Source organism: Papio anubis, chromosome 4 (assembly GCF_008728515.1).
Source record: "Papio anubis isolate 15944 chromosome 4, Panubis1.0, whole genome shotgun sequence".
Lineage (NCBI taxonomy): Eukaryota > Metazoa > Chordata > Mammalia > Primates > Cercopithecidae > Papio > Papio anubis.
Window position 1 is genome coordinate 2,562,327 of NC_044979.1, and position 27,774 is coordinate 2,590,100.

Genomic DNA, 27,774 nt, shown 5'->3' on the forward strand with positions numbered 1-27,774 from the left:
GACTGTTGGGAAGGCATGATTGGTTTTGAAATGAGAGGACATGAGATTTGTGAGGGGTCAGGGGCAGAATAATGTGGTTTGGTTGTATCCCCAGCCAAATTTCATCTTGAATTCTCACATGCTGTGGGAGGGATTCAGTGGGAGGTCATTTAATAATGGGGACAGGTCTTTCCCATGCTGTTCTTGTGATAGTGAATAAGTCTCACAAGATCTGATGGTTTTAAGAAGGGGAGCTTCCCAGCACAAGCTTCCATTCTGTCTTGCTGCTGCTATGTGAGAAGTGCCTTTCACCCTCCGCCATGATTGTGAGGCCTTCCCAGCCATGTGGAACTGTGATTCCATTAAACCTGTTTTTCTTCCCAGTCTCGGGTATGTCTTTATCAACATCATGCAAATGGACCGATATACTGTTGTATATTTTCTTTGGCAAAATGTCTAGTAAGATCTTTTGATAATTTTAAAGACTGGATATATTTTCTTGTTCTTTGAGTGCTGTTCACATATTCTTGGTTAAAGTTCTTTATCAAAACATGTGACTTGTAAATATTTCTTCCATTCAGTGAGCTGTCTTTTCATTCTCCTAACAATATCTTTGAACAAGCAGATATTCTTAATTTTGATGAAGTCAAATTTATTAAATTTTCTTTTATAGATTGTGCTTTTGATGTCATAATCTACTAAATCTTTCTCTAACCCAAGATCACAAAGAGTGTCCTGTATGTTTTCTTCTAGAAGTTTTATATGTTTAGTTTCTGTGCTTTGGTCCATGACTCACTTTGAGTTAATTTTTGAATTAAGTATGACATATAGATTGGAGGTTTTTTTTTCCATACTGGTTGTCAGTTATTCCAGCACCATTGCTTGAAAAGTTTATTCATTTTCCACTGCATTACCTTTGGATTTTCATTGAAAAACCAGTTGTCCACATATGTGTGAATGTGATTCTGTTTCTGGGCTCTCCCCCCCTTTTTTTTTCCATCAGTGTCTTTTTTTCTTTACATCGGTACTACACTGTCTGGATTATGATAGATTAATCATAGAAGTTGACATCAGGCAGTATAAGTTGTTTAGCTTTTTAAAAAATTGTGTGTGTGTGTGTGGTATGGTTTGGATCTATGTCCTCACTCAGATCTCATGTTCAGTTGTGGTTCCCAGTGTTGGAGGTGGGGTCTGGTGGGAGGTGACTGGATTTTGGGGGCGGTTTCTCATGGTTTAACACCATCCCCCTTGGTGCTGCTGTCATGGCAATGGTGAGTTATTGTGAGACCTGGTTGTCTGCAAGTGTCTGGCACCTCCCCCGACCCCTTGCTCCGGCTCCTGCCATGTAAGATGTGCCTGTTTCCCCTTCTCTTTCCCCCATGATTGAAAGTTTCCTTAGACCTCCCCAGAAACTGTGCAGATGCCAGCATCATGCTTCCTCTACAGCCCATGGAATCATGAGTCAGTTAAACCTCTTTATAAATTACCCAGTCTGAAGTATTTCTTTATAGCAGTGTGAAAACAGACTAATACTCTTTGTTTGTTTTGGAGACAAAGTCTTGTTCTGTCACCCAGGCTGGAGTGGAGTGGTATGATTTTAGGTCATTGTGGCCACACCTCGTGATGTCAAGCGATCCTCCTGCATAAGCCTCCGAAGTAGTTAGGACTACAGGCATTCACCACCACGGCCATCTAATTTTTAAATTTCGTGTAGTCTTTGGCTCTTGCTGTGTTGCCCCGGCTGATCTCAAACTCCTGCTTCAAGTGATTTTCTTGCCTCAGCCTCCCAAAGGGCTGGGATTACTGCCATGAGCCACCACCACCTGCTAGGATTTTCACTGGGATTGTATTGAATCTATAAACACGTTGGAAAGGATTCACATCTTTACAATATTGGGTCTTTTAAAAGTCTTTTAAAAAATTTCTTGTTTGTAGTTTTGTTTAGGTCTTCTTTAGTGAACTTTGTTAGTGTCTTTTAATGCATTTGTTTATTTCATCTAAGTTGTCAAGTATATTTATTGTAACATTCTTTTTGATGCTATTGCAAGTAGAATTATTTTGTTAATTTCCTTTTTGGATAGTCCATTCTTAGTGTATAGAAATTCCACTGATTTTTTATGTTGATTTTGTAACCTGTGATTTTACTGAATTCATTTATTCTAAAAGTTTTGTTTGATGGAGTCCTTAAGATTTTCTACCTATGTGATCGTTTCACCTGCATATGTAGATAATTTTACTTTTTCTCTGCCTATTTGGATGGATTTTTAATGTTTTTCCACCCTAATTGCTTTGACTAGGACTTCCAGTACTATGTGGAATAGCAGTGGCAAGAGTGGGCATCCTTGCCTTTCTTCCAGATCTTAGAAGCTTTCAGTTTCTTCCCATTGATTATAACGTTAGCTGTGGGTTTCTAAAAATATCTGTTGTCTTGACCGGGCGCAGTGGCTCATGCATGTAATCCCAGCACTTTGCAAGGTCGAGGTGGGTGGATAGCTTGAGTCCAGGAGTTCAAGACCAGCCTGGGCAACAAAATGAGACCCCGTTTCTGCAAAAAATACAAAAATTAGCCTGGCATGGTGGCATGTGCCTATAGTCCCAACTACCTGGGAGGCTGAGGTGGGAAGGATCATTTCCCAGGAGGCTGAGGCTCTGCACTCTAGCCTGGGTGACAGAGTGAGATTCTGTCTTTTTTAAAAAAAGCCTCTATTACGGTGAGATAAATTCCTTCTTTACCTGTTTTGTTTGGAGTTTTTATCATGAAAGTATATTGAATTTTGTCAGTTGCTCTTTTCTGTATCTACTAAGCTAATCTTGTGGTTTTGTCTTTCATTCTGCTAGTGTGGTATATCACATTGATGGACCTTCATATGTTGAACCATACTTGCATCCCAGCAATAAATTGGCCCCATTTGACTAGGGTGTATGATCCTGTTAATGTGTTGTTGAGTTAGGTTTGCTAGCTAGCATTGTATTGAGGAGTTTTGCATCTATGTTCATTGGGAATACTGCCCTGTAGTTTTCTTTACTTGTGTTGCCTTTTTATTGGCTTTGGAATCAGGGCGATGCTGGCCTTGTAAAATGAGTTTGGAAGTTTACTTTCCTCTTCTGTTTTTGGAACAATTTAGGAAGGGTTCATATTAATTTTTCTTTGAATCATCTGCTCATATTTACCTTTTGAAGCCATCTGGTTCTGGGCTTTTCTTTGCTGGAAAGTTTTGATTATTCAATCTTCTTGTTTATTAGTTTGCTCAGGTTTTCTGTTTCTTCTAAATTTAGTCTGGGCAGATTGTATGTTTCTAGGAATTTATCTGTTTTGGGTGATCCAATTTGTTGGCGTGTAATGGTTCATAATAGTCCCTGATGATCTTTTTTATTTGTGTCATTTGTTGGAAATCTCTATTTTTATTTCTTATTTTAGTTATTTCTGACTTCTCTTTGACTTAGTCCAGCTAAGGGTTTTGTCACTTTTATCTTTTAAAAAATCCAACTCTTTTGTTGATATTTCTAATGTTTTTATATTTTCTAATTCATTTATTTCTGCTTCAGTCTTTATTATTTTCTTTCTTCTGCTAACTTTGGGTTTAGTTTGTTCTTTTCTAATTCCTTAGATTATAAAGTTAGGTTGTTGAACTGAGATGTTTCTTCTTTTTCATTGTAGGCATTGATTGCTATACATTTCCCTCTTATTACAGTTTTTGCTACATCCATATGTTTTGGTAATTTGTGTTGTCTTCTTTGTTTGATTCAGGGTATTTTTGAAAATGTTTTTGATTTCATCTTTTATCCAATGATTGTTCAAAGGTATATTATTTAGTTTCCACATTTTTGTGACTTTTCCATTTTCTTTCATTGAATTCTAGTGTCATTCCATTGTAGTCTGAGGAGATACTTGATATAATTTCAATTTTCTTAAATGTATTAATAATTGTTTCATGACCTAACATTGTCTGTCCTGAACAATGTTTGTTGTTGCTATTGTGTGGAAAGTTCTGTATGTGTCTATGAGGTCCATTTATTTTATGTTATTGAGTCAGCTGTTTTCTTATTGATTTTCTGCGTGGACGTTCTATCCATTATTAAAAGTGGGATTTTCAAATCTCTTACTGTTATTGTATTACTATTTATTTCTCTCTTATGAGTTGTCAATATTTGTTTTACATTTAGGTGCCTTGATGTTGGGTTTATACATCTATTTATAATTGTTTTATCTTTCTGTTGATTTTACCCTTTTATCATTATATAATGACCTTTTTCTCTTATGACATGTTCTGACTCTAGGTCCGTTTTGTCTAAGTATTGCTACCCCTGTTCTCTGTTGGTTACCATTTGCTTGGAATACCTTTTTCCATTTTTTCACTTTTTTTTTCTTTTTATTTTTTAGAGAGATGGGTCTCACTCTGTCACCCAGGCTGGAGTGCAGTGGCACAATCATAGCTCACTGCAGCTTTGAACTCCTGGGCCTCCATCCCTTCACCTTCAATCTGTGTCTGTCTTTATATGTAAAACGAGTCTCTTGTAGACAGCATATCACTGGCTCCTTTCCCCTCAATTCATTGAGCTCTTCTATGTGTTTTGACTGGGAGTTTAATCAATTTACATTTAAAGTCATTACTAATAGGTAAGGACTTACTATTGCCATTTTGTTGTTTTCTGTCTGTTTTGCATGGTTTGGTTTGGTTTTTCTTCCTCTCTTGCTGTCTTATTTTATGATTTTTTTTTTTGGTAGTGGTTGATTCCTTCCTCTTTATCTTTTTTGTATCTCCCAAAGGCTTTTCCTTTGTGATTATCATGGGACATGTGTAAGTCTTGCAGTTATAACTATCTGTTTTAATTTGATAAAAACTTGTGTTTAATTACATATACAGACACTCTACACTTCCACTTTGTCCCCACAACTTTGTGTTCTTAAAGCTTAAAGTCAGTGTTCTTTTTTTTTTTGGCTGTGATCCTGTTAGCAATTTTTTGTCATTATAGTTATTCTTAGTACTTTTGTATTTTAATTTTTATTATATATTAGGGTTATAGGTGATTTATGCATCACCATTACAGTGTTATATATTCTGTATTTGAATATGTATTTATTTTTACTGGTGAGATTTATGTTTTCATGTACTTTCACATTTCTGCTTCTCTTTTTCCAATTCCATATAAAGAACTCCTATAAGCATTTCTTTTTCTTTTCTTTTTCTTTCTTTCTTTCTTTCTTTCTTTCTTTTTTTTTTTTCTTTTTGAGACAAGGTCTTACTCTGCTGCCCAAGCTGGAGTACAGTGGCATGATCACGGCCCACTGCAGCCTTGACCTTCCGGGTTCAGGTAATCCCTCCCATCTCTGTCCCTCTGACAAGTAACTGGGACCCTAGGTGTGCACTACCCTACCTGGGTAATTTGTGTATTTTTTATAGAGATAGGGTTTTTTCATGTTGCCCAGGTTGGTCTTAAACTCCTGAGCTCAAGTGATCCTTCCATGCCTGTCCGGATTTCTTATCAGATGGGTCAAATGGTGACAGTCACTCAGTCTTCGTCTGGGAAAGACTTTATCTCTCTTTCATTTTTAAAAAAGAGCTTTGCAGAGTATTGTAATCTTGGTTGTCAGTTTTTCCTTTAGTATTCTGAATACATTATCCCATTCTTTCCTGGCCTATAAAGTTTTTGCAGAAAAATCCACTGATAGTCTTATGTGTCCCCTTTTATGAGATAAATCACTCTTTTCTTGATGTTTTCTAAATCTTCTCTTTATCTTTTACTTTTTACAGTTTAGTTTTAATGTGTCTCATTGTTGACCTCTTTGATATTCAGCCTATTTGAGAATTTATCGGCTTCTTGAGTCCGTATGTCTATATCCCTCTCCAGATTTGGGAAGTTTTTATGTATTTCAAGCTTGTCCAACCCACAGCCAGCAGGTCACATGTGGCCCAACACAAATTGATGAACTTTCTTTAAGCATTATCATTTTTGTGTGTGATTTTTTTTAAAAGTCCATCAGCTATCATTAGTTTTAGTGTATTTTATATGTTGACCCAAGCGCCCAAGACAAATTCTTCTTCCATTGTGGCCCAGGGAAGCCAAAAGATTAGACACTCCTCATTTATTTCTTTAAATAAGCTTTTTTTCTTTTTCTTTTTCTCTTTCTCTTCTCCTTCTGAGACACCTCTAATACATACATTGGTTTGTTTGATGGTGTTTGCTATGGTCTAGATTTGTGTCCTCACCAAAATCTCATGTTGAATTGTAATGTCCATTGTTGGAGGAGGGGCCTGATGGGAGGTGACTGGATCATGGGGGTGAATTTCCCCCTTGCTGTTCTCATAAGAGTGAGGCGTTCTTAAGAGATCTGGTAGTTAGAGTACGTAGTACCTCCCGCTTTGCTCTCTTCCTCCTGCTCCAGCCATATAAGATGTGCCTGCTTCTCTGCCGTGATTGAAAGTTTCCTGAGGCCTCCCCAGCCATGCTACTTTGTACAGCCTGTGGAACCATGAGCCAATTAGACCTCTTTTCTTTCTAAATTACAGTTTCAAGTATTTCTATATAGCAGTGCAAGAAAGGACTAGTACAGTATTTTATAAGTTTTGCAAGCTTTCTTCATTCTTTTTAATTTTTACTTTCTTCTCTAACTGGATAATTTCAAATGACCTGTCTTCAAGTCTGAGGAATCTTTCTTTTGCTTGATCATGTCTGCTGTTGAAGCAGTCTGTTGAATTTTTAGTTCAGTCATTGTATTATTTAGCTCCAGAATTTCTTTGGATTCCTTATGTTTTTATTTCTTTGTTGAGCTACTCATTTTGTTCTTTAGTTTTTTTCTGATTTAAAAAAATTGTTTATACGTGTTCTTTTGTATCTTACCGAACATGTTCAGAATGATTATTTTGAATTCTTTGCCAGGCAGTATGTGGATCTCTATTTCTTTAGGGTTTTTACTGAAAGTGTATTGTGTTCCTTTTGTGGTGTCATGTTTCCTGGTTTTTCAAGTTGCATGCATCCTTTTGTTGACATCCAAGCAGTCACCTCTTCTGACCTTATGGACTGTCTTAAGGAAGATCTTTACCCGCGGGAGTGGAGGTGTGGGGTTACTGACTTGGGTAGCCTGTTGGAGCACACTGAAGGGCTACAAGGGCTGTTGAGAACCTTACGCTGCCTCTTGGTTGAGCAGTAAACATGCTTGGGTAGGCTGAGGCTAGGGTCAGCAAAGTAAGTAAGCGTGCAATATCAGAGGCCAGCTTTAGGGACTAGGTCCCACCAGCAGCAGGTGTGCAGCAGTGGGAGTCAGGGCCAGTGGTGGGATCCTGTGGGCATGTGTACTCACCGTGCTAGGTCTTGGGAGTAGGGCTAGCAGTGCAGAGGCAACAGTGGCTTAAGCAGGTGGGTCCACACAGGCAAAAATTGTGAGACCCTTGGGGGTAAAAGGTACAAGGCATTTGCAGTGGCTGTGATGGCCATTGGTTTCCTTAGTGGCAAAATCCACCTGAGTCCTCATGCAGGGTGCTAGTGACTGATGGCACCACCGCTTAGCTGATATTGATAGCCTCTGCTCTTCTTTGTTTCTAGTTCGTTCCACATGTCTTGGCTATGTCAGTCTTTCCAGAGTTAATGGTGGTTAAACTGAAGCGAGTCCTTCAGGCAGTGCCTCAAAAGGCCGAGGAAGCTGGTTGCTCTCCTTTTCCTTCATGAGGCGAATTCTTGGACCGAGGAGTTTCCTGTCATTGCCAAACCATGTTGGCCTGGGGTATGGGCTGATGCAGGTCGTATGGAAGTGTTCTTCCTGTACTTTCTATGCTGTGGTTCTTGAATTTTTTGCTCCACTCTATTTTGCACCTTATTGGATTTTTGAACTCTCCCAGACTGTTTTCATTCATGGATATCTAATTGTTGTTTTTATAGGTGAGTAAGGGCTGAAATCTCCTACTCTGCCATTTTGCTTATGACATTCCTGTGCTAATATTGTCATCAGTTTTATTTCTACATGTGTTATAAACCCCAAAATATATTAGTTGGTTTTGCTTTAAACAATGATGTGTTAAAGAGATTTTAAAAATGAAAGTCTTTTATAGTTACCCACATAGTGATAATTTCTGTTGCTCTTTCTTTGATAATTCTAGATTTCTTTCTGATAACATTTTCCTTCTGCCTGAAGGACTTCCTGTAATGTTTCTCATAATGTATGCCTATTGATAATGAGATTTTTTCAGTTTTTGTATGTGTGAAATGCCTAATTTTGCCTTGGTTTTGAAAGATATTTTTGTTGGATATGGAAGTTTAGATTGACTATTTTTTGCCTCCAGTACTTTATTTATTTATGTATTTATGTATTTATGTATTTATTTATTTATTTAGAGTCTCGATATCTTGCCCAGGCTGGAGTACAGTGGCACAATCTTGGCTCACTGCAGCCTCTGCCTCCCAGGTTCAAGTGAGTCTCCTGCCTTAGCCACTCAAGTAGCTGGAATTACAGGTGTACGCCCCCACACCTGGTAATTTTTTTGTATTTTTAGTAAAGACAGGGTTTCACCATGTTGGCGAGGCTGGTCTTGAACTCCTGGCCTCAAGTGATCCACCTGCCTTTGCCTCCCTAAGTGCTGGGATTCCATGTGTGAGCCACCATGCCTGGCCTGCCTCTAGTACTTTAAAAATGTTGCTCCATGATCTGATTTGCATAATTTTTGACAATAAATCTTCTGTGATCATTATTTTTGTTCTTATATTTTATGTGATCTTTTCTTTTGGCAACTTCTAAAATTTTTCTTTTAAGCAGTTTGATTATTATGTACTTTGGTAGACTTCTTGTTCTTTGAGTTTATTATACTTCTTTGATTAATTTTCATAATATTTGAAAGATTTTCAGCCACTATTTTTTCAAATAGTTGTTTTTTCTTATCCTTTCTTTTATATATATATTTATTTTATTATTATACTTTAAGTTCTAGGGTACATGTGCACAACGTGCAGGTTTGTTACATATGTATACTTATGCCATGTTGGTGTGCTGCACCCATTAACTCATCATTTACATTAGGTATTTCTCCTAATGCCATCCCTCCCCTATCCCCCAACCCCATGACAGGCCCTGGTATGTGATGTTCCCCACCCTGTGTCCAAGTTTTCTCATTGTTCAGTTCCCACCTATGAGTGAGAACATGCGGTGTTTGGTTTTCTGTTCTTGCGATAGTTTGCTGAGAATGATGGTTTCCAGCTTCATCCATGTCCCTACAAAGGACATGAACTCATCCTATTTTTATGGCTGCATAGTATTCCATGGTGTATATCTGCCACATTTTCTTAATCCAGTCTATGATTGATGGACATTTGGGTTGGTTCCAAGTCTGTGCTATTGTGAATAGTGCCTCAATAAACATACGTGTGCATGTGTATCTTTATAGCAGCATGATTTACAATCCTTTGGATATATCCCCAGTAATGGGATGGCTGAGTCAAATGGTATTTCTAGTTCTAGATCCTTGAGGAATCGCCACAGTCTTCCACAATGGTTGAACTAGTTTACAGTCCCACCAACAGTGTAAAAGTGTTCCTATTTCTCCACATCCTCTCCAGCAGCTGTTGTTTCCTGACTTTTTAATGATCGCCATTCTAACTGGTGTGAGATGGTATCTCATTGTGGTTTTGATTTGCATTTCTCTGATGGCCAGTGATGATGAGCATTTTTTCATGTGTCTGTTGGCTGCATAAATGTCTTCTTTTGAGAAGTGTCCATTCATATCCTTTGCCCACTTTTTGATGGGGTTGTTTGACTTTTTTTCTTGTAAATTTGTTTAAGTTCTTTGTAGATTCTGGATATTAGCCCTTTGTCAGAAGGGTAGATTGCAAAAATTTTCTCCCATTCTGTAAGTTGCCTGTTCACTCTGATGGTAGTTTCTTTTGCTGTGCAGTAGCTCTTTAGTTTAATTAGATCCCATTTGTCAATTTTGGCTTTTGTTGCCATTGCTTTTAGTGTTTTAGACATGAAGTCCTTGCCCATGCCGCTATGTCCTGAATGGTATTGCCTAAGTTTTCTGCTAGGGTTTTTATGGTTTTAGGTCTAACATTTAAGTCTTTAATCCATCTTGACTTAATTTTTGTGTAAAGTGTAAGGAAGGGATCCAGTTTCAGCTTTCTACATAGCTAGCCAGTTTTCCCAGCACCATTTATTAAATAGGAAATCCCTTCCCCGTTTCTTGTTTTTTCAGGTTTGTCAAAGATCAGATGGTTGTAGATGTGTGATATTATTTCTGTTCTGTTCCATTGGTCTATATCTCTGTTTTGGTACCCGTACCATGCTGTTTTGGTTACTGTAGCCTTGTAGTATAGTTTGAAGTCAGGTAGCATGATACCTCCAGCTTTGTTCTTTTGGGTTAGGATTGTCTTGGCAATGCGGGGTCTTTTTTGGTTCCATATGAACTTTAAAGTAGTTTTTTCCAATACTGTGAAGAAAGTCATTGGTAGCTTGATGGGGATGGCATTGAATCTATAAATTACCTTGGGCAGTATGGCCATTTTCACAATATTGATTCTTCCTATCCATGAGCATGGAATGTTCATCCATTTGTTTGTGTCCTCTTTTATTTTGTTGAACAGTGGTCTGTAGTTCTCCTTGAAGAGGTCCTTCACATCCCTTGTAAGTTGGATTCCTAGGTATTTTATTCTCTTTGAAGCAATTGTGAATGGGAGTTCACTCATGATTTGACTCTCTGTTTGGCTGTTATTGGTGTATAGGAATGCTTGTGATTTTTGCACATTGATTTTGTATCCTGTGTTGAAGTTGCTTTTCAGCTTAAGGAGATTTTGGGCTGAGATGATGGGGTTTTCTAAATATAGAATCACGTCATCTGCAAACAGGGACAATTTGACTTCTTCTTCTACTAATTGAATACCCTTTATTTCTTTCTCCTGCTTGATTGCCCTAGCCACTATGTTGAATAGGAGTGGTGAGAGAGGGCATCACTGTCTTGTGCCAGTTTTCAAAGGAAATGCTTCCATTTTTTGCCCATTCAGTATGATATTGGCTGTGGGTTTGTCATAAATAGCCTTTATCATTTTCAGATATGTCCCATCAATGCCTAATTTATTGAGAGTTTTTATCATGAAGGGCTGTTGAGTTTTGTTGAAGGCCTTTTCTGCATCTATTGAGATAATCTGTGGTTTTTGTCTTTGATTCTGTTTAAATGATGGATTACGTTTATTGATTTGTGTGTGTTGAACCAGCCTTGCATCCCAGGGATGAAGCCCACTTGATCATGGTGGATAAGCTTTTTGATGTGCTGCTGAATTCGGTTTGCCAGTATTTTACTGAGGATTTTTTCATCAGTGTTCATCAGGGGTATTGGTCTAAAATTCTCTTTTTTTTGTGTGTCTCTGCCAGGCTTTGGTATCAGGATGATGCTGGCCTCATAAAATGAGTTAGGAAGGATTCCCTCTTTTTCTATTGATTGGAATAGTTTCAGAAGGAATGGTACCAGCTCCTCCTTGTACCTCTGATAGAATTCGACTGTGAATACATCTGGTCCTGGACTTTTTTTGGTAGGTAGGCCATTAATTATTGCCTCAATTTCAGAACCTGTATTGGTTTATTCAGGGATTCAACTTCTTCCTGGTTTAGTCTTGTGAGAGTGTTTGTGTCCAGGAATTTATTCATTTCTTCTAGATTTTCTACTTTATTTGTGTAGAGGTGTTTATAGTGTTCTCTGATGGTAGTTTGTATTTCTGTGGGATCGGTGGTGATATCCCCTTTATCATTTTTTATTGCATCTATTTGATTCTTCTCTCTTTTCTTCTTTATTAGTCTTGCTAGTGGTCTGTCAATTTTGTTGATCTTTTCGAAAAATCAGCTTCTGGATTCACTGATTTTTCGAAGGGTTTTTTGTGTCTCTATCTCCTTCATTTCTGCTCTGAGCTTAGTTATTTGTTGCCTTCTGCTGGCTTTTAAATGTGTTCGCTTTTGTTTCTCTAGTTCTTTTAATTGTGATGTTAGGGTGTCAATTTTAGATCTTTCCTGCTTTCTCTTGTGGGCATTTAGTGCTATAAATTTCCCTCTACACACTGCTTTAAATGTGTCCCAGAGATTCTGGTATGTTGTATCTTTGTTCTCCTTGGTTTCAAAGAACATCTTTATTTCTGCCTTCATTTTGTTATGTACCCAGTAGTCATTCAGGAGCAGGTTGTTCAGTTTCCATGTAGTTGAGCGGTTTTGATTGAGTTTCTTAATCCTGAGTTCTGGTTTGATTGTACTGTGGTCTGAGAGACAGTTTGTTATAATTTCTGTTCTTTTACATTTGCTGAGGAGTGCTTTACTTCCAACTATGTGGTCAATTTTGGAATAAGTGTGATGTGGTGCTGAGAAGAATGTATATTCTGTTGATTTGGGGTAGAGAGTTCTGTAGATGTCTATTAGATTCTGCAGAGTTGAGTTCAATTCCTGGATATCCTTGTTAACTCTTTGTCTTGTGGATCTGTCTAATGTTGACAGTGGGGTGTTAAAGTCTCCCATTATTATTTTGTGGGAGTCTAAGTCTCTTTGTAGGTCTCTAAGGACTTTATGAATCTGGGTGCTCCTGTATTGGGTGCATATATATTTAGGATAGTTAGCTCTTCTTGTTGAATTGATCCCTTTACCATTATGTAATGGCCTTCTTTGTCTCTTTTGATCTTTGTTGATTTAAAGTCTGTTTTATCAGAGACTAGGATTGCAACCCCTGCTTTTTTTTGTTTTCCATTTGCTTGGTAGATCTTCCTCCATCCCTTTATTTTGAGCCTATGTGTGTCTCTGCATGTGAGATGGGTCTCCTCAATACAGCACACTGATGGGTCTTGACTCTTTATCCAATTTTCCTCTCTGTGTCTTTTAATTGGAGCATTTGGCCCATTTACATTTAAGGTTAATATTGTTATGCATGAATTTGATCCTGTCGTTATGATGTTAGCTGGTTATTTTGCTTTTTAGTTGATGCAGTTTCTTCCTAGCATCGATGGTCTTTACAATTTGGCATGGTTTTGCAGTGGCTGGTACCGGTTGTTCCTTTCCATGTTTAGTGCTTCCTTCAGGAGCTCTTGTAAGGCAGGCCTGGTGGTGACAAAATCTCTCAGCATTTACTTGTCTGTAAAAGATTTTATTTCTCCTTCACTTATGAAGCTTAGTTTGGCTGGATATGAAATTCGGGTTGAAAATTCTTTTCTTTAAGAATGTTGAATATTGGCCCCCACTGTCTTCTGGCTTGTAAGAGTTTCTGCTGAGAGATCTGCTGTTAGTCTGATGGGCTTCCCTTTGTGGGTAACCTGACCTTTCTCTCTGGCTGCCCTTAACATTTTTTCCTTCATTTCAACTTTGGTGAATCTGACAATTATGTGTCTTGGAGTTGCTCTTCTCGAGGATTATCTTTGTGGCGTTCTCTGTATTTCCTGAATTTGAATGTTGGCCACCCTCACTAGGTTGGGGAAGTTCTCCTGGATGATATCCTGAAGAGTGTTTTCCAACTTGGTTCCATTCTCTTCGTCACTTTCAGGTACACCAATCAGATGTAGATTTGGTCTTTTCACATAGTCCCATATTTCTTGGAGGCTTTGTTCATTTCTTTTTACTTTGTTTTCTTTACACTTCTCTTCTCACTTCATTTCATTCATTTCATCTTCACTCGCTGATACCCTTTTTTTCCAGTTGATCGAATCAGTTACTGAAGTTTGTGCATGCGTCACGTAGTTCTCGTGCCATGGTTTTCAGCTCCATCAGGTCATTTAAGGACTTCTCTACACTGATTATTCTAGTTAGCCATTCGTCTAATCTTTTTTCAAGGTTTTTCGCTTCTTTGCAATGGGTTCGCACATCCTCCTTTATCTCGTATAAGTTTGATTATCTGAAGCCTTCTTCTCTCAACTCGTCAAAGTCATTCTCTGTCCAGCTTTGTTCCATTGCTGGTGAGGAGCTGTGTTCCTTTGTAGGAGAAGAGGCACTCTGATTTTTAGAATTTTCAGCTTTTCTGTTCTGGTTTCTCCCCATCTTTGTGGTTTTATCTACCTTTGGTCTTTGATGATGGTGACATACAGATGGGGTTTTGGTGTGGATGTCCTTTCTGTTTGTTAGTTTTCCCTCTAACAGTCGGGACCCTCAGCTGCAGGTCTGTTGGAGTTTGCTGGAGGTCCAATCCAGACGCTGTTTGCCTGGGTATCACCAGCAGAGGCTGCAGAACAGAATACGGCAGAACAGCAAATGTTGCTGCCTGATCATTCCTCTGGAAGCTTCATCTCAGAGGGGCACCTGGCCGTGTGAGGTGTCAGTCGGCCCCTACTGGGAGATGCCTCCCAGTTAGGCTACTCTGGGGTCAGGGACCCACTTGAGGAGGCAGTCTGTCCGTTCTCAGATCTCAAACTCTGTGCTGGGAGAACCACTACTCTCTTTAAAGCTGTCAAACAGAGACATTTAAGTCTGCAGAAGTTTCTGCTGCCTTTCGTTCAGCTATGCCCTGGCCCCAGAGGTGGAGTCTACAGAGGCAGGTAGGCCTCTTTGAGCTGCATTGGGCTCCACCCAGTTCGAGCTTCCAGGCTGCTTTGTTTACCTACTCAAGCCTCAGCAATGGCAGGCACCCCTCCCCAGCCTCGCTGCTGCCTTGCAGTTCAATCTCAGACTGCTGTACTAGCAATGAGTGAGGCTCTGTGGGCATGGGACCCTCCGAGACAGGTGCAGGATATAATCTCCTGGTGTGCCGTTTGCTAGGACTGTTGGAAAAGGGCAGTATTAGGGTGGGAGTGACCCGATTTTCTTTGTGCCGTCTGTCATAGCTTCCCTTGGCTAGGAAAGGGAATCTCCTGACCTCTTGCACTTTGGCTCATGCTCAGTGGTCTGCACCCACTGTCCTACACCCGCTGTCTGACATGTCCCAGTGAGATGAACCCAGTATGTCAGTTGGAAATGCAGAAATCACCCATCTTCTGCGTTGCTCACACTGGGAACTGTAGACTGGAGCTGTTCCTATTTGGCCATCTGCTCTTATCCTCTCTTTCTTCCCCTTCAGGGACTCTATCACAAGTACGTAAGACATTTCAAATGAATTCATGGTCTGTTGATGCTTTGTTCATTCTTTTCTTATTTCGCTCCTTGTTTTATTTTGTTTTCCTATTCTTGTGTCTTTAAATTTACTAATCTCTTCTTCTGCAGTGTCCAATCTGCCGTTAATCCCATCTGGTGTACTTTTCATGTCCCACAGTATAATTTTCCTTTGTAGAAGGTCAATTTCAGTCTATTTTCTTTAATATCTCTACTTAGCAAGTTTTATCTTTCCTCTAGCTTTTGAAATAAGGAATGTAGTTAAAAATAACTGTTGTAATGTCTTTGCTACTCATTCTGTCACCTGCTTCATTTCTTGACCAGCTGCTCCCCACAAGCATACACTGGTCAGTTCTCTGCCGGGTTCTTCCATTGTGCAGCCCTCTGGCCACTGTGTCATCCTTATGCTCCAAGCTTCATCTCTTGATCTTAGGGAGATGGCTGGAGCCCGCCTCAGCTCTTCTGTCTACATTGCAGTGTCTCTTTAGATGGTAAACTGTGGCAATCATAGGGCCCACCTTGTTTGTTTCTCATCTGTCAGTGATCACTGTCCTTGGTTTCCTGATGTCTAGGGTCTTGAAAACTGTTGTTTCATATACTTTGTTCAGTGTTTCAGTTTATTCAGTTGAGAGGGAAAATCTGGTCTCTTTTACTCCATATAGGCTGGAACCTGAAGTCAATAAGTATATCTCCAATTGATATAATTTCTTGAAAATATACTTGCACAGCAAGACTGGTCAAAGGTAAAGCCAGCTGGGCACACTGGCTAATGCCTGTAATCCCAGCACTTTGGGAGGCCCAGGTGGGCGGATCACCTGAGTTCAGGAGTTTGAGGCCAGCCTGACCAACATGGTGAAACCCCATGTCTACTAAAAATACAAAAATTAGCCTGGCATGGTGGTGGGCGCCTGTGTTCCCAACTACTTGGGAGGCTGAGGCAGGAAAATCGCTTGAACCCAGGAGGGCTTGGTTGCAGTGAGCTAAGATTGTGCCACTGCACTGCTGGGCAACAAGCGCAAAACTCCGTCTCAAAAAAACAAAAAAAAGGTAAAGCCTTTGCTTCAACAGCATCATCTTTCATTCCACCCCAGAAGTGGAGCCTCTTTCGTTTTACGATGACTTTGTTTTTGAATGAATAAAACAATTGGCAATGAGCCTATTTAAATTATTCCTGTTTTAAAATGATTGTAGATTTCATTATTTCATACTCTTTGTCACTTTTTTTTCCCCAACACTGTCTTAGCTAATATTATTTCAAAAAATCTGGTTTAGAGGAAGAGATTTGAAAACATAGTATAATTAACCGTTGTTTGAGTTCAGAAGGAAAAAAGTATGTTAATCCTAATATTTCAGCAAAGAACATTTAATCTATGCATTTTTAAAAATAAGATGTACGTGTTCTTTCTGGTAATCTTACATTAAAACCATGGATATTTATGTCAGCCATTTGTGTAATAGGCTAACATATATAATTTATTGATAAAGTCAGATTAATGATCCCTTTATGTGTCAAGCTTTATAAACTCTCTTAACTACTTTTTGCTGCTTTAGGAAGATGAATAGGCTTCCTAAAAGTAGAAGTTTACTCAGGTGGGCTAAAGAACATAAATTCTATTGACTCATATTGCAGGTAGAGAAACCAGCCCTTTCTTAAATGAGATTTTATTCTGTATGTTCTTTTATAGGTATGAATAGAAAAGGACTGTTATTCAAGGAATTATGCATAAAATATTTTCAGTTGAATTCTAATGGGTGGAGTTGATGTGCAGTTTGTCATGAAGAATATTTTTTATTGACAGATAATCTAGATAATGTGACCATATGCTTAGCCACTGCTTAACTTACTAAGCTTCTTGCCTGGTGTATATTTTACTTAATCTTTTAACAGAATGCACTTCCAAATGGACATAAGCATTTAGATATTTGACTAAGAGAGTTAACAACATTTGATAATTAAATCTTTCTAATAGTAGTATTTTAAAATATTTTAAAATTTGCTTGCTTTTAAAATACTTTTACTTTTTTACAGAAATAGAGGTTTTAAAATCTTTTATATTTGTCAAATGATTGCTGTTAAAGCTTTGTCTGAGTATTGTCATTTTTTCTTAATTGTTGGTGCTTTTAATTTTTTTTTTCTTTGTTGAGACGGAGTCTCGCTCTTTCACCCAGGCTGGAGTTCAGTGGTGTGATCTTGGCTCACTACAAGCTCCACCTCCTGGGTTCAGGCCATTCTCCTGCCTCAGCCTCCTGAGTAGATGGGACTACAGGCGCCCGCCACCAGGCCCGGCTAATTTTTTTGTATTTTTCGTAGAGACGGGGTTTCACCGTGTTAGCCAGGATGGTCTCGATCGCCTGACCTCATGATCTGCCCGCCTCGGCCTCCCAAAGTGCTGGGATTACAGGCGTGAGCCACCGCGCCTGGTGCTTTTAATTTTAAAAGTACATTTTATAATCTATTGCCATGCCAGAAACCTCTCAGGCAGAATTTTAGATAAGTTCTTTTTTAAAGTTTCTTGTGGTCCAGTCTTTATAGAAAATTTTCAGAATTGAAGAACTATGTGTTGGTCAGAGTGATCTGTTAGTCAGTCTATCAGATTTTTAAAAATATTCAACACGATGATGTCTTGGAACTAGTTTTTTGAGGTAATATTTATCTAGTTATTCGGCGCACTATAGCAACAGGCTCCTGGGTTTCTGTTTATGAAGTCAACCTGAAATAGCCTGGAAACCAAAACATCTGATGATAGAGGCTGTTCTTTGCCTAGATGTTCCGTATTAGGTCTCGACCCTGAGTCTCAAGATACCAAGTTGAATCCACTAAGAAGTTCTAGTGAAGCACTTTCCCGTTTTTCAAAACATACCTTCCATTCTTACCATGATGGTGCATTCAGCTTCTTGACTTCTCATTATGTGGTAGTGCTGTCACAACATAGGACACAGGCCGTGTCCGGGGTGGGGGTTGGATTACCTACCACAGAGCATCTACAGTGGTGTCCAAAGTGGAGTTTGTGCATTTCTATGCATTCATAAAGTAAGTCGTTGGACTATGTGAAGAAACTATTAGAATTTGTATTTATATTTATTATGATTTTTAAAGTCTTTGTTTTGTCTGTAGATGTCATTGAATAGTATATATGTAGCTTATAAATAATTAAATACACATATACGGGGTATAGATGGTCAAATTTTGTATTTACTAATGGTAGAATATGATCAAAAAAATTTCAAGAGCAGTTAAGACTCATGTAGAGCATCTGGACAAGGGTTTGATTCTGGGATCTCCCGTTTCCCCCGTCAGTGAGCTTCGTGCTGTGTAAAATTTGGGTGTCTGTGTCTGTGGGTTTTTCTTTTGAGAAGATTCATAGCTCTCACCAGATTCTCAAAGGAGTCTTTGGCCCTAATGAGAAAATTACTTATCTGGGATCTCTGGGCTGCAGCCACTGAAGCTTGTTTTGGTAGGATTATATCTTGTTTAAAGATCACTTCCTAGGCTAAATGAAATGGTGCTTTATTTGAAAAATAAAACTTATAATTAGATATGTATTCCCTTTAACAAAGTAAAGTTTTAGTAATATGAATAGCTGAGAAACTGCAGCCAAGATTGTTGTCATCTTCTCATAACCATGCGTGACAGGCTGGTGTCTGCATTAACCTTTTTAAAAAAGCGATTTTATTGTATGTTTTCATTAATTGTCTACCTTTGAAAAATACTTTGGTATATTATTGCCTTTCAATTTCAAACACATTTGTCCTGGGAAGAAGTGGCTACAGTAGAGCTCCTTTGGAGTCTCCTGTTTTTATGACAATGTTTATATTTGGTTTTTCTGTTGTCTCTCTAAGCCGCTTTTGTAGAGGCTATCTGTAGTAGATGATGCCATTGCATTGGAGTGAGGATGAGAGTTCAGTTCATAGGTCAACTGATAATGTAAAACTGAGTATAGTCAAAGTTATTCTTGAAATCACCCATAAAAATCCTTAAATCACCCTTAAAATATGAGGTACATAATTTTGTTTATACAATTTTATAGACAGTTATTATTTCTTCTCATTCTTTGTAGTTTAAATTTTATATGGCCCCCAAGTAGCTCTATCCTTTCTTCCTTGAAGAATGTTGACATTCCCAGTATCTGTCACTTGACCAATGCCTGAGTGATGTTTATTTATCTATCAGTGGTCAGAAAAATCCTACCATTCATGTATTTTTTGCAATAAATACTGGACCTGGCCATGTGCTCATTTAATAGAATGATTATTTAAACTATTTTTAAGTAAAAAGACTTTTAAAAATGTGTATAGATGAATTTAAGTAACTTCAATGCATACATTATGTCATCCTACTGTATTTCCTGCTTTGCCTTTTTACCCTACAAACCTATAAGCATTAAACTCAGATTAACAATTTTTTATGGAAGGAAATTATGTATTCATTTATGTAATACGTATTAAGTGTGTATGACATTATTCTGGGCACTGGGATTATAGGGGTGAAACAAAGTTCCTGTTCTTACAGAACCTGCATTCTAGTGGGGAAAACAGGCAATAGATAAGCCAAGAGGAAAAAAAAATTAGTTTATGTGTGCTGTGAAGAGTCATAACTAGTATAGAAGGCCATGGAAGGTCCAGCTGTTTTAGATAGGGGAGTCAGAGGTTTCCTCTCTGAGGAGATGGCATTTGCCCAGAGACCCGACTAAAGAGACGGGACGGGCAGTTCCTCCAGAGGGCAGCAGCAGAGGAGGCGTAAGGATGTTCTCAGGCATCTTTTTCATCGTGACTCTTGCTTCCTGTGATCAGTTACAGCCTTCCTGTCTCAGCAGAGCATGCAGTCAGCCATCCTACCCATGTAAGCAGCACGAGAGCTTGATTTTTAATGTAAGCGTGACTTCATCGGACGTCAAAGGGCATTCATTCTGGCCTCATTACTCATCACTTGCAAGTGACTGTGGCGTGTATGTGAAGCAGGTTAGGGCTGGCTTGAGGCTGTCCCACTAGATGATAGTTACATATTTTAAACTAGGATTTATTCATTACAGCATCTCACGTAACAGAAGAGAGAAAGTCCATAGAATTCTGTCTAACTTGTACTTTACTTTTAGCACTGTCTTAACCTGATTTCATTAAGGGCTATTTTATTTATTTTTAACAGGAATCACTAGATTTGATCTACTTGGCGACTTTGGAAGGTTTAATTGGCTGGGAAATTTCTATATTGTATTATCCTACAATTTGCTTTTTGCTATTGTGACAACATTGTGTCTGGTCCGAAAATTCACCTCTGCAGTTCGAGAAGAACTTTTCAAGGCCCTAGGTAATCCTGAGGTTTATGGGTATTTTTTCCTCTTTCTACTAAATAATAAGTTCGACATTTGAGTTAATATTACATTTTCAGCTATTTAGTTTCCTAGATTTGTAAAACCTTAGAGGTCAAGTTATTGATCTGCTACTTTGTGCAAAATTACTTCATTAAGCCTTAGCTTCCTTATCTGTAATATAGTGATAGTATCGTCTTCCTTTTAGGGTTTTTATGAAGATCAACTGAAATAATTCTCATAAGATCCTTAGCATAGTGCCTGGCACATCATAAGAACTCAGTAAATATTAGCCCCTTTATTATGACGATGGTGGTCATGGTGGTGGTGAGGATGATATGATGTTAAAAGCTTATTCCTTGGTAATAATACCTTTTAGCTAAAGCTTTTTTGAGGCTTGGATTTTACAAGTATTAGGCTAACCCATAAGTCTCTTCAGTAAGCCAAATAATAAATTCAAGGTGAAAATGTTAGCATTCTTGGCATTGATATAATAGAAGAGAGGGGATTTACTATTATGTATTCCAAGAGTCACATGTATTGTAATGGTGTTAAAAACTGGTAGGTTTAGCTAAAGGGTACAAACATAACCTATGAATGTATTTTTTATGCTTATTTCCACATTAGTGCTAAACATGTCAAGTTTTTTACTTTAAGAATGCCAGGACAAAGTAAATGATCTTGGTTTGGGGGGCGGAGTTGTAATTTTATGACAGAAGAAAGGAAAGGCAGTGAGTTCTTATAGAAAATTATTAAAACTCCTGACATTAGCTCATTCACCTGAGTTGACATCATTCGAATGCATATGACTCCATATTGGGGCTTTTAGCTATTGCAAAAGGCCACATATTGATGGATTCATTCAGGTCCAGTTTTCAGATAACTTAAACTATATGAGCAGCAATAAAGCTTCTCACATCACCAGGCCTTTCCAACCTTGATGTTTGAGAGGGTGACCTTTGGGAGGCACAGAAGATTTCAGATGAGCTGGCCATGTGTCTTTCACTGTGCATATGCCCGGGAGGGGACGGCTCATCAAATGTTGGCCTGACAGGAAACAGTCACAGCTCATCTCAGCTGACGTGCCAGATAAGTCATACCTTTTAATGCTTAGGGTTAATAGAGCTGGCCCAACTTGAAGTGGGAATCAAACAGTCCTTTTTATCAGATGTCTAGCATTAAAACTTAATTTTTAAGCCTGTTACAATATCAGCAAGATTAGTTAGCCATGGTCTCAGATAAATTTCCACTTTCCATTCACTAAATGAGATGGTTGCAAATGGACTGTTGTAAGTTTAGCTTTTGAATTAGGTATTCTGGACATCATTTTGCTAAGAAAGCCTTTGTTAAAGTAATAAAACATAACTTAACCTGATATAAAAGGCCTTATATGCATGTCAGTTCATTGACCATAGGAGAGAGTAGAATGAGCAAGAGTTGTATAAAACTACCTAATAGATACATTTACTTTTCTTCCCAAATGTTTTTCAGTATTCTTTGGGGTGCTCTAAGGGGCAATTTATACATAGAAAAAGAGTCTTATTAAGTATATGTAATGTTTGAATGATCTGAGATCTTAATAAGGATTTCACTGAGACTGGTAATTTGGTTGTGAAGTAGCTAGCCCCTTTCTTTTTTTTTCTTTCTTTTTTTGTAGAGTTTTTTTTTTCCCCTCTGCTACTCCACCCATTGATAATAATAGTACCCATCTCAGAGAATATCTAGCACATAGTAAACACTAGAAATTTAGCTGGTGACGGTGGTAATGGACGAGATGTTTTCTGGAGTTGTCTGCAGAAGAGGGACATCAGAGTTTCCCAGAATGCATAACCGACGTGACACACATTTTAGATGTGAACTCCAATAATCTATCCTAAAAGGGGGACTTCATTTCAGCTTAGTCGGTGGATACCGCATCGATCATCTGTCTTCACTCAGTCCCTTCTCTAACAAGCTTTATTTTAGCACACTTCCTCAACTCCAATAGCTGTGGGTTCCTATTGTCATTCCTGGGACCAGACCATGTTTTGTCTTGGATTGATTTTTTTCCTTCCCATTCAGACGTAGAGAGGCTCAGTTTTACCTTTTCTTTCATTAAGATATGCAGGTGACAGAAAGATTTTGGAGTACGATATTAGTTTATGAGTGATGTGAAACTGCCTAATAGGTCAGTTACCATGTGAAATTTTAGGGAGAAAAGTCTTTTCCAAGTAAGTTGTTGAGATGCCAGAAAGGTCTGAGCTTCATGATAAGTATTTTCTCAACATCTGTTCTGTGGAAGTGCTGCTGTGTATGGTCATAGGCCACATAGTGATCGTTTGGTCAGTAATGGACCACTTGCCCGTGTGACAGACCACAGAGATGACAGTGGAGCTGAGCAGTTTCTGTCACCTAGTGACCTGGTAGCTGTTGTAATGTCCTGGCACAATGTGTCACTTTTCTAGGTTTAGATATTTTTAGATGCACAAATATTTACCATTGTGCCAGAGTTGCCTACAGTACTCAGTAGGTTTGCTGTCTGGTTTGTAACTTAGGAGCAATAGGCCATACCCTACAGCCTAGGTATGTTGTGGGCTGTGCCCCCTGGGTGTGTGTAGATATACTCTGTGATGGTATCACAGTGACCAGTTGACAACCCATGTCTCAGAGTGTATTCCTGTTGTTCAGCAACACCTGACTGTGTTCCTGTATGTCATTGTCTTTCGTTTTTATTAAAGTACTTGAAGCTCCGGTGCCACAGAAGCTCTTACGTTTTCTTCTCCTTGTGAGAGTGCAGTGTTGGTCTGTGCAGTGTTGGTGTCAGATATATCACGTAAATAATTGTTATATGATACAGAGAGAAATAAATGTAACTTTAAAAGATAGTGATAATTTTGTATTCTGTGAAATACCTTTAGGTAGTGAGATATTATTTATGTTCAATTTATTCTTTTGTCATTTCTTTCTTTTTTGGTAATGTTTTCCATTCTTTTCTTTTTAATTACATGTTAATATTTTGATGTGGCTTTCCCTACATTTTCCTGCATATGTGTGTGTGTGTGTTATTTTACTTTATTTGAAATTGTTTTGAGACAGGGTCTCACTGTGTCACCCAGGCCGGAGTGCAGTGGTGTGATCACATCTCACTGCAGCCACAACCTGCTGAGCTCAGGCGGTTCTCCCGTCTCAGCCTCCCACAGTGCTGGGGTTATAGGCATGAGCCACTGCAACCAGCTAATTTTTGTGTTTTTCATGAAGATGGGGTTTCACATTGTTGCCCAGGCCTGCCTCAAACCCCTCAGCTCAAACGATCCTTCCACCTCAGCCTCCTGAAGTGCTGGGATGACAGACGTGAGCCACCATGCCCAGCCTGTGTGTGTGTATTTTAAAATGAAAGTGGGAACCTGTCTGTCTCGGGTTAGGTTCCCTGAGCAGCACACTTTAGATGGGAATCCGCTTGCCAGGAAGAGGTTTGTTAGCCGGGTTGGGGAAACGCAAGCGGAAGGGGCTGTGCAGAGAGAGGAATTGTGTCATGATGCAGTCACACTAGAAGCCTCCGCTGGCCCTCGGGGATGTTGTGACTTTGATGACCCTTCAGAGCTCCACTGAACTGAGGAGAAGCGGGCAGGCTCTTAGGACCCTCACGTGCTATCCTGGAAGGGGCAGGACTTCCCTCCCTGCAGCGGTCTTCAGCTGAGGCCGTCCTCAGAGGGAAGTTGCCAGTAGGGAGAAGAAATCTTTCGTTCCTCAGGGGGATCTGGCCAGCACCCCACAGCTTCCCAAGTAAAACTGAGCTTTGTAAATCTCTTCTCCCTACCCTGACCCTTGCCCAGCCACTCAACAATATATCATTTCTCACCATTTTCTTAATTTTTTTTGCAGGGCTTCATAAACTTCATTTATCAAATACTTCAAGGGATTCAGAAACAGCCAAGCCTTCTGTAAATGGGCATCAGAAAGCACTGTGAGATGCACAGACGGCGTCTTCTACAACCAAGAGACCTGAGAACTCCAGACTCATGACATTCCTGTCCCATGTAGAAGCATTTCCATTTCAACCTTGGCTCCTCTTCAGAACCTAGACCTATCAGTGCCATTTTTTTTTCATAGTCTACAAAGAACTTGGCTATGGCTGATCTTTTTTTAAATTTAACTTTCTGATAGACCCTGTAGTTTCCAGTTAAATGCAGATTCCTTAGAGCCGTATAGAACAGCGCATTCTTCTGTAGACATTTTCTCATATCGGTAAATACAGTCGTCCATATGAAAAAATTGTTTTCACCTGATATGAAAATGTTAGAAAAGGCAAACTCTGGGACTTCTAAAGATTTACTTAAATCCCATTATATACTTTATTCAGAATGTAGAAGCCAACCTGAAAGCATCCTTGGTACTAAGTGAAGCTTCTTCAGAAAATGCATTTTTCAAATGCAATAGGAACTGTTTGTAGATACCATCATTGCAGTGTGTGTTGGAGCTGTAATGGTTGCAGTTATGTTTCTTATTTCCCTAAAAGCAAAAAGCATAGTTTCTGATTTATGTTACAGAATGATACTGATTAGACTTTGAGCCAAGAGGAAAATACTAAATTCTTTTAAACCTGGAGCCTTAGAGAGCCACAGGAATATCTTCTGTTGTACAGTCTAATAAGCTATGGTAGGAAGTATCACGTAATCACAGTTTAATGACAGTTTATGTATATAATTCAGTATTACCTCTGATAACATAGTTGCCAGTGTTTAATACACTTGTAACTTGGATTTTTGCCTTATAGGCTATATGTATACGCAGTTTTTTAAAGCATTTTTTTCAAAGATCACTTAATTCCCCGTGCTTCTGTAATGCTTATGAAAACTATAAATGGCGAGTGGTGGAACTCCTCCTTTCCTCATAGTCCTCAGGCTTTGGTTACTTTTGCATATGCCATTTGAAGCCTCCAACTTTTACCAGTTTAACATCCAAAGTTCACAGCATCACCATTCATGGTGTAAGAACAGTTTTGCAGTATAACACGATCTGATAATCATTCAGTTATTCAATTGTAAATAATTACTGGGATGGTTTCTTGGCTTTAAGTCTACTGAATAAAATCTATGAAATTGTATTCTGTGTTAACTATCCACTAGGATAGAATACCGGAAACTGTGCATGCAAAAATACGAGATGGGTCCATTTGTACACAATTCGTAGTTATGCAATCTACTATATAAATATGTTCACATGCACTATGTGTATGAAAATAGATTGTCTGTGTTCAGACGAAAGTAAAACATTTTTTTCAAATTGTTAAATTTAAAGGTTTTCTGGGAGAAATTTATGAAAAACAGGCTGTGTCTATTTGACATCAGAAATTTCCACTTAAACCAAAATAATGAGAAACTTTATTCTGTATATTTATAACCTTCGTTGAGTATACTTCCCCCTTATTTATACCTCTGCATTTCCTTCTGCGCTTCACATCTTTCTAAAATGCAGCTTGGTTTTAAAATAAAAGAACATTCATTTTGTGATTCTAAACAACCTTCAGTAAATACCACCAGTATGGTACTGGTGAATTTCTCAGCATAAAATCGACATACCTAAAAAGTTAATAAAATTCAGCTCTTTTCCAATTTCATTGTTATGCCTATTGAAGTATTAATAGCAAGGTTTCATTTTTCGTGAAACTTGGAATCCGTACTTTGAGCAGACTAAGTCAAGGGAAGAACAGAAAGAAACTCAGGAGTAGAGTAATGTCATTTTTCGCTTACACCACTTTCAGGGCACATCCAAAGAGTTCCTAGATACTTGTAAAATGTCTGAAAAATTTTCAGTGATAAACTTTGCAATGTTTAGCTCAACTTTTTGTTCATTTGGAAGTTTCTCTCCATCCAAGGATTTAAGCCAGTTTTGGATTTGTAAGCCCAGAGTACAGTGCACTTCCTGGAGGCATCGTCACTGCTGTTGAAACAAAGAATGTGCATGGGGTGGAAGGACGGCTTCGAACCTCTGGACTCAGCCTTGAGAACAAACACAGATTGTTACAGCCCTGGGCTGCTGCATAATCACAGTTCCTCGAGCCTCTTCCAGAGCACATGCCCAAGCTCTGCCTCTCCAGAGACCGACTCCAAATGCAGGAGCTTCCACTGGACCTAGGTTGGAGGCTGCTTTATATGACAGACTCCAGAAATGGATGCCAGAATACAGAGGCCAAACGTTCTGAGTCCTGGTAAGGACAGTCGCTCTGGGGGTCTTCATTTTACTGCAGTTCCTGCGCGCCAGTGAAAGGAGATAGACCCTGGAAGGCAGAGCTGCAGATGCTCGTCATCGGGTCAATTCTGGAGCTACAGTTTTGTTTCTGACTGGATGGGGACGCACCGGTGACTGTATCAAATCAAACAGTCCTTTTCTTCTCTCTCCTTTAGTATCGATTTTAAAGTGCATTAGGCACTATGGTTTCAGAGTTTCTTGGGGAAACTTTGCAGATTCGTATTCATTGGTTCTGCGATACTTAAATAAATTATTTTACAATTACACGTTTTCAGATTATAACATTTGTATTAATTTTTACTGATTTTCCAAGATACTTCTTAGATTTGCTATTTACATAGCTTTATGTACATTCTCTGTAAAAATAGAGCTCTAAGTATGAGACTTTACAGGAAAATTGTACACACACATACACTAATGTTAGTTCCTTAAATTGCTGCACTAAGGTGCTGGTTAGTAGGGATGGATGGAGCCTCTGGCGTTTTGCTTGCACATGCATTAAAGGCTCATGTGTACCTGCTCTCAGCGGCAATGCAGCCTTCCCACACTTTGCTGGGTGCCCGTGGCTCTCCCTGCAGCCTCAGCGATGACCTCGTCTGCCAGGGACACAGGTTTTCATCATGTACAGGCTCTTATGTGCTTGTTTTGTTGGTAGCACGTTACTTAATGCACAAAGGCAGATTTTTTTTTTTTTTTGAGGCAGAGTCTCGCTCTGTCGCCCAGGCTGGAGTGCAGTGGCCAGATCTCAGCTCACTGCAAGCTCCGCCTCCCGGGTTCACACCATTCTCCTGCCTCAGCCTCCCGAGTAGCTGGGACTACAGGCGCCTGCCACCTCACCCGGCTAGTTTTTTTTGTATTTTTTAGTAGAGATGGGGTTTCACCATGTTAGCCAGGATGGTCTCGATCTCCTGACCTCGTGATCCGCCCGTCTTGGCCTCCCAAAGTGCTGGGATTACAGGCTTGAGCCACCGTGCCCGGCCAAAGGCAGAATTATTATAGGTTTTTTAAAAAATGTGAACATAGATGCAGCACCTACTTTTTAAACTTGAAAAAACTGGTATAATGTTAACTTTTAAAAGTAACGTTTGGACACACTAGTAAACTAGTAAACATTTTTGTTTACAGATTGTTTTGTTTACACATTATTACTCTTTTGTTTCGATGAGATACTTCTAGTGTGACTTTAAAATGTCTTAGAAATTAAAGTTTTACAAAAAGTGATTTCATATTTGGTTTATAAGC

The 27,774-nt window shown here is 39.0% G+C and overlaps 1 protein-coding gene across 10 annotated transcripts in view; it reads left to right on the forward strand.

The window, feature by feature from the left end:
• Window positions 1–26,798, forward strand: part of LMBR1 (limb development membrane protein 1) — a 223,140-nt gene extending 196,342 nt beyond the window's left edge. For 9 of the 10 annotated variants that reach the window (XM_017957369.2, XM_021936478.2, XM_017957374.3 and 6 more), the window contains 2 exons: window positions 20,142–20,303; window positions 24,166–26,798. In XM_017957369.2, coding sequence (XP_017812858.1) covers window positions 20,142–20,303; window positions 24,166–24,251 — 248 coding nt within the window. In that variant the 3' untranslated portion in view covers window positions 24,252–26,798. The remainder of the gene's footprint in view (window positions 1–20,141; window positions 20,304–24,165) is intronic. The other variant, XM_017957372.2, reaches the window with a different exon arrangement.
• The last annotated feature ends 976 nt before the right edge of the window (window positions 26,799–27,774 follow it).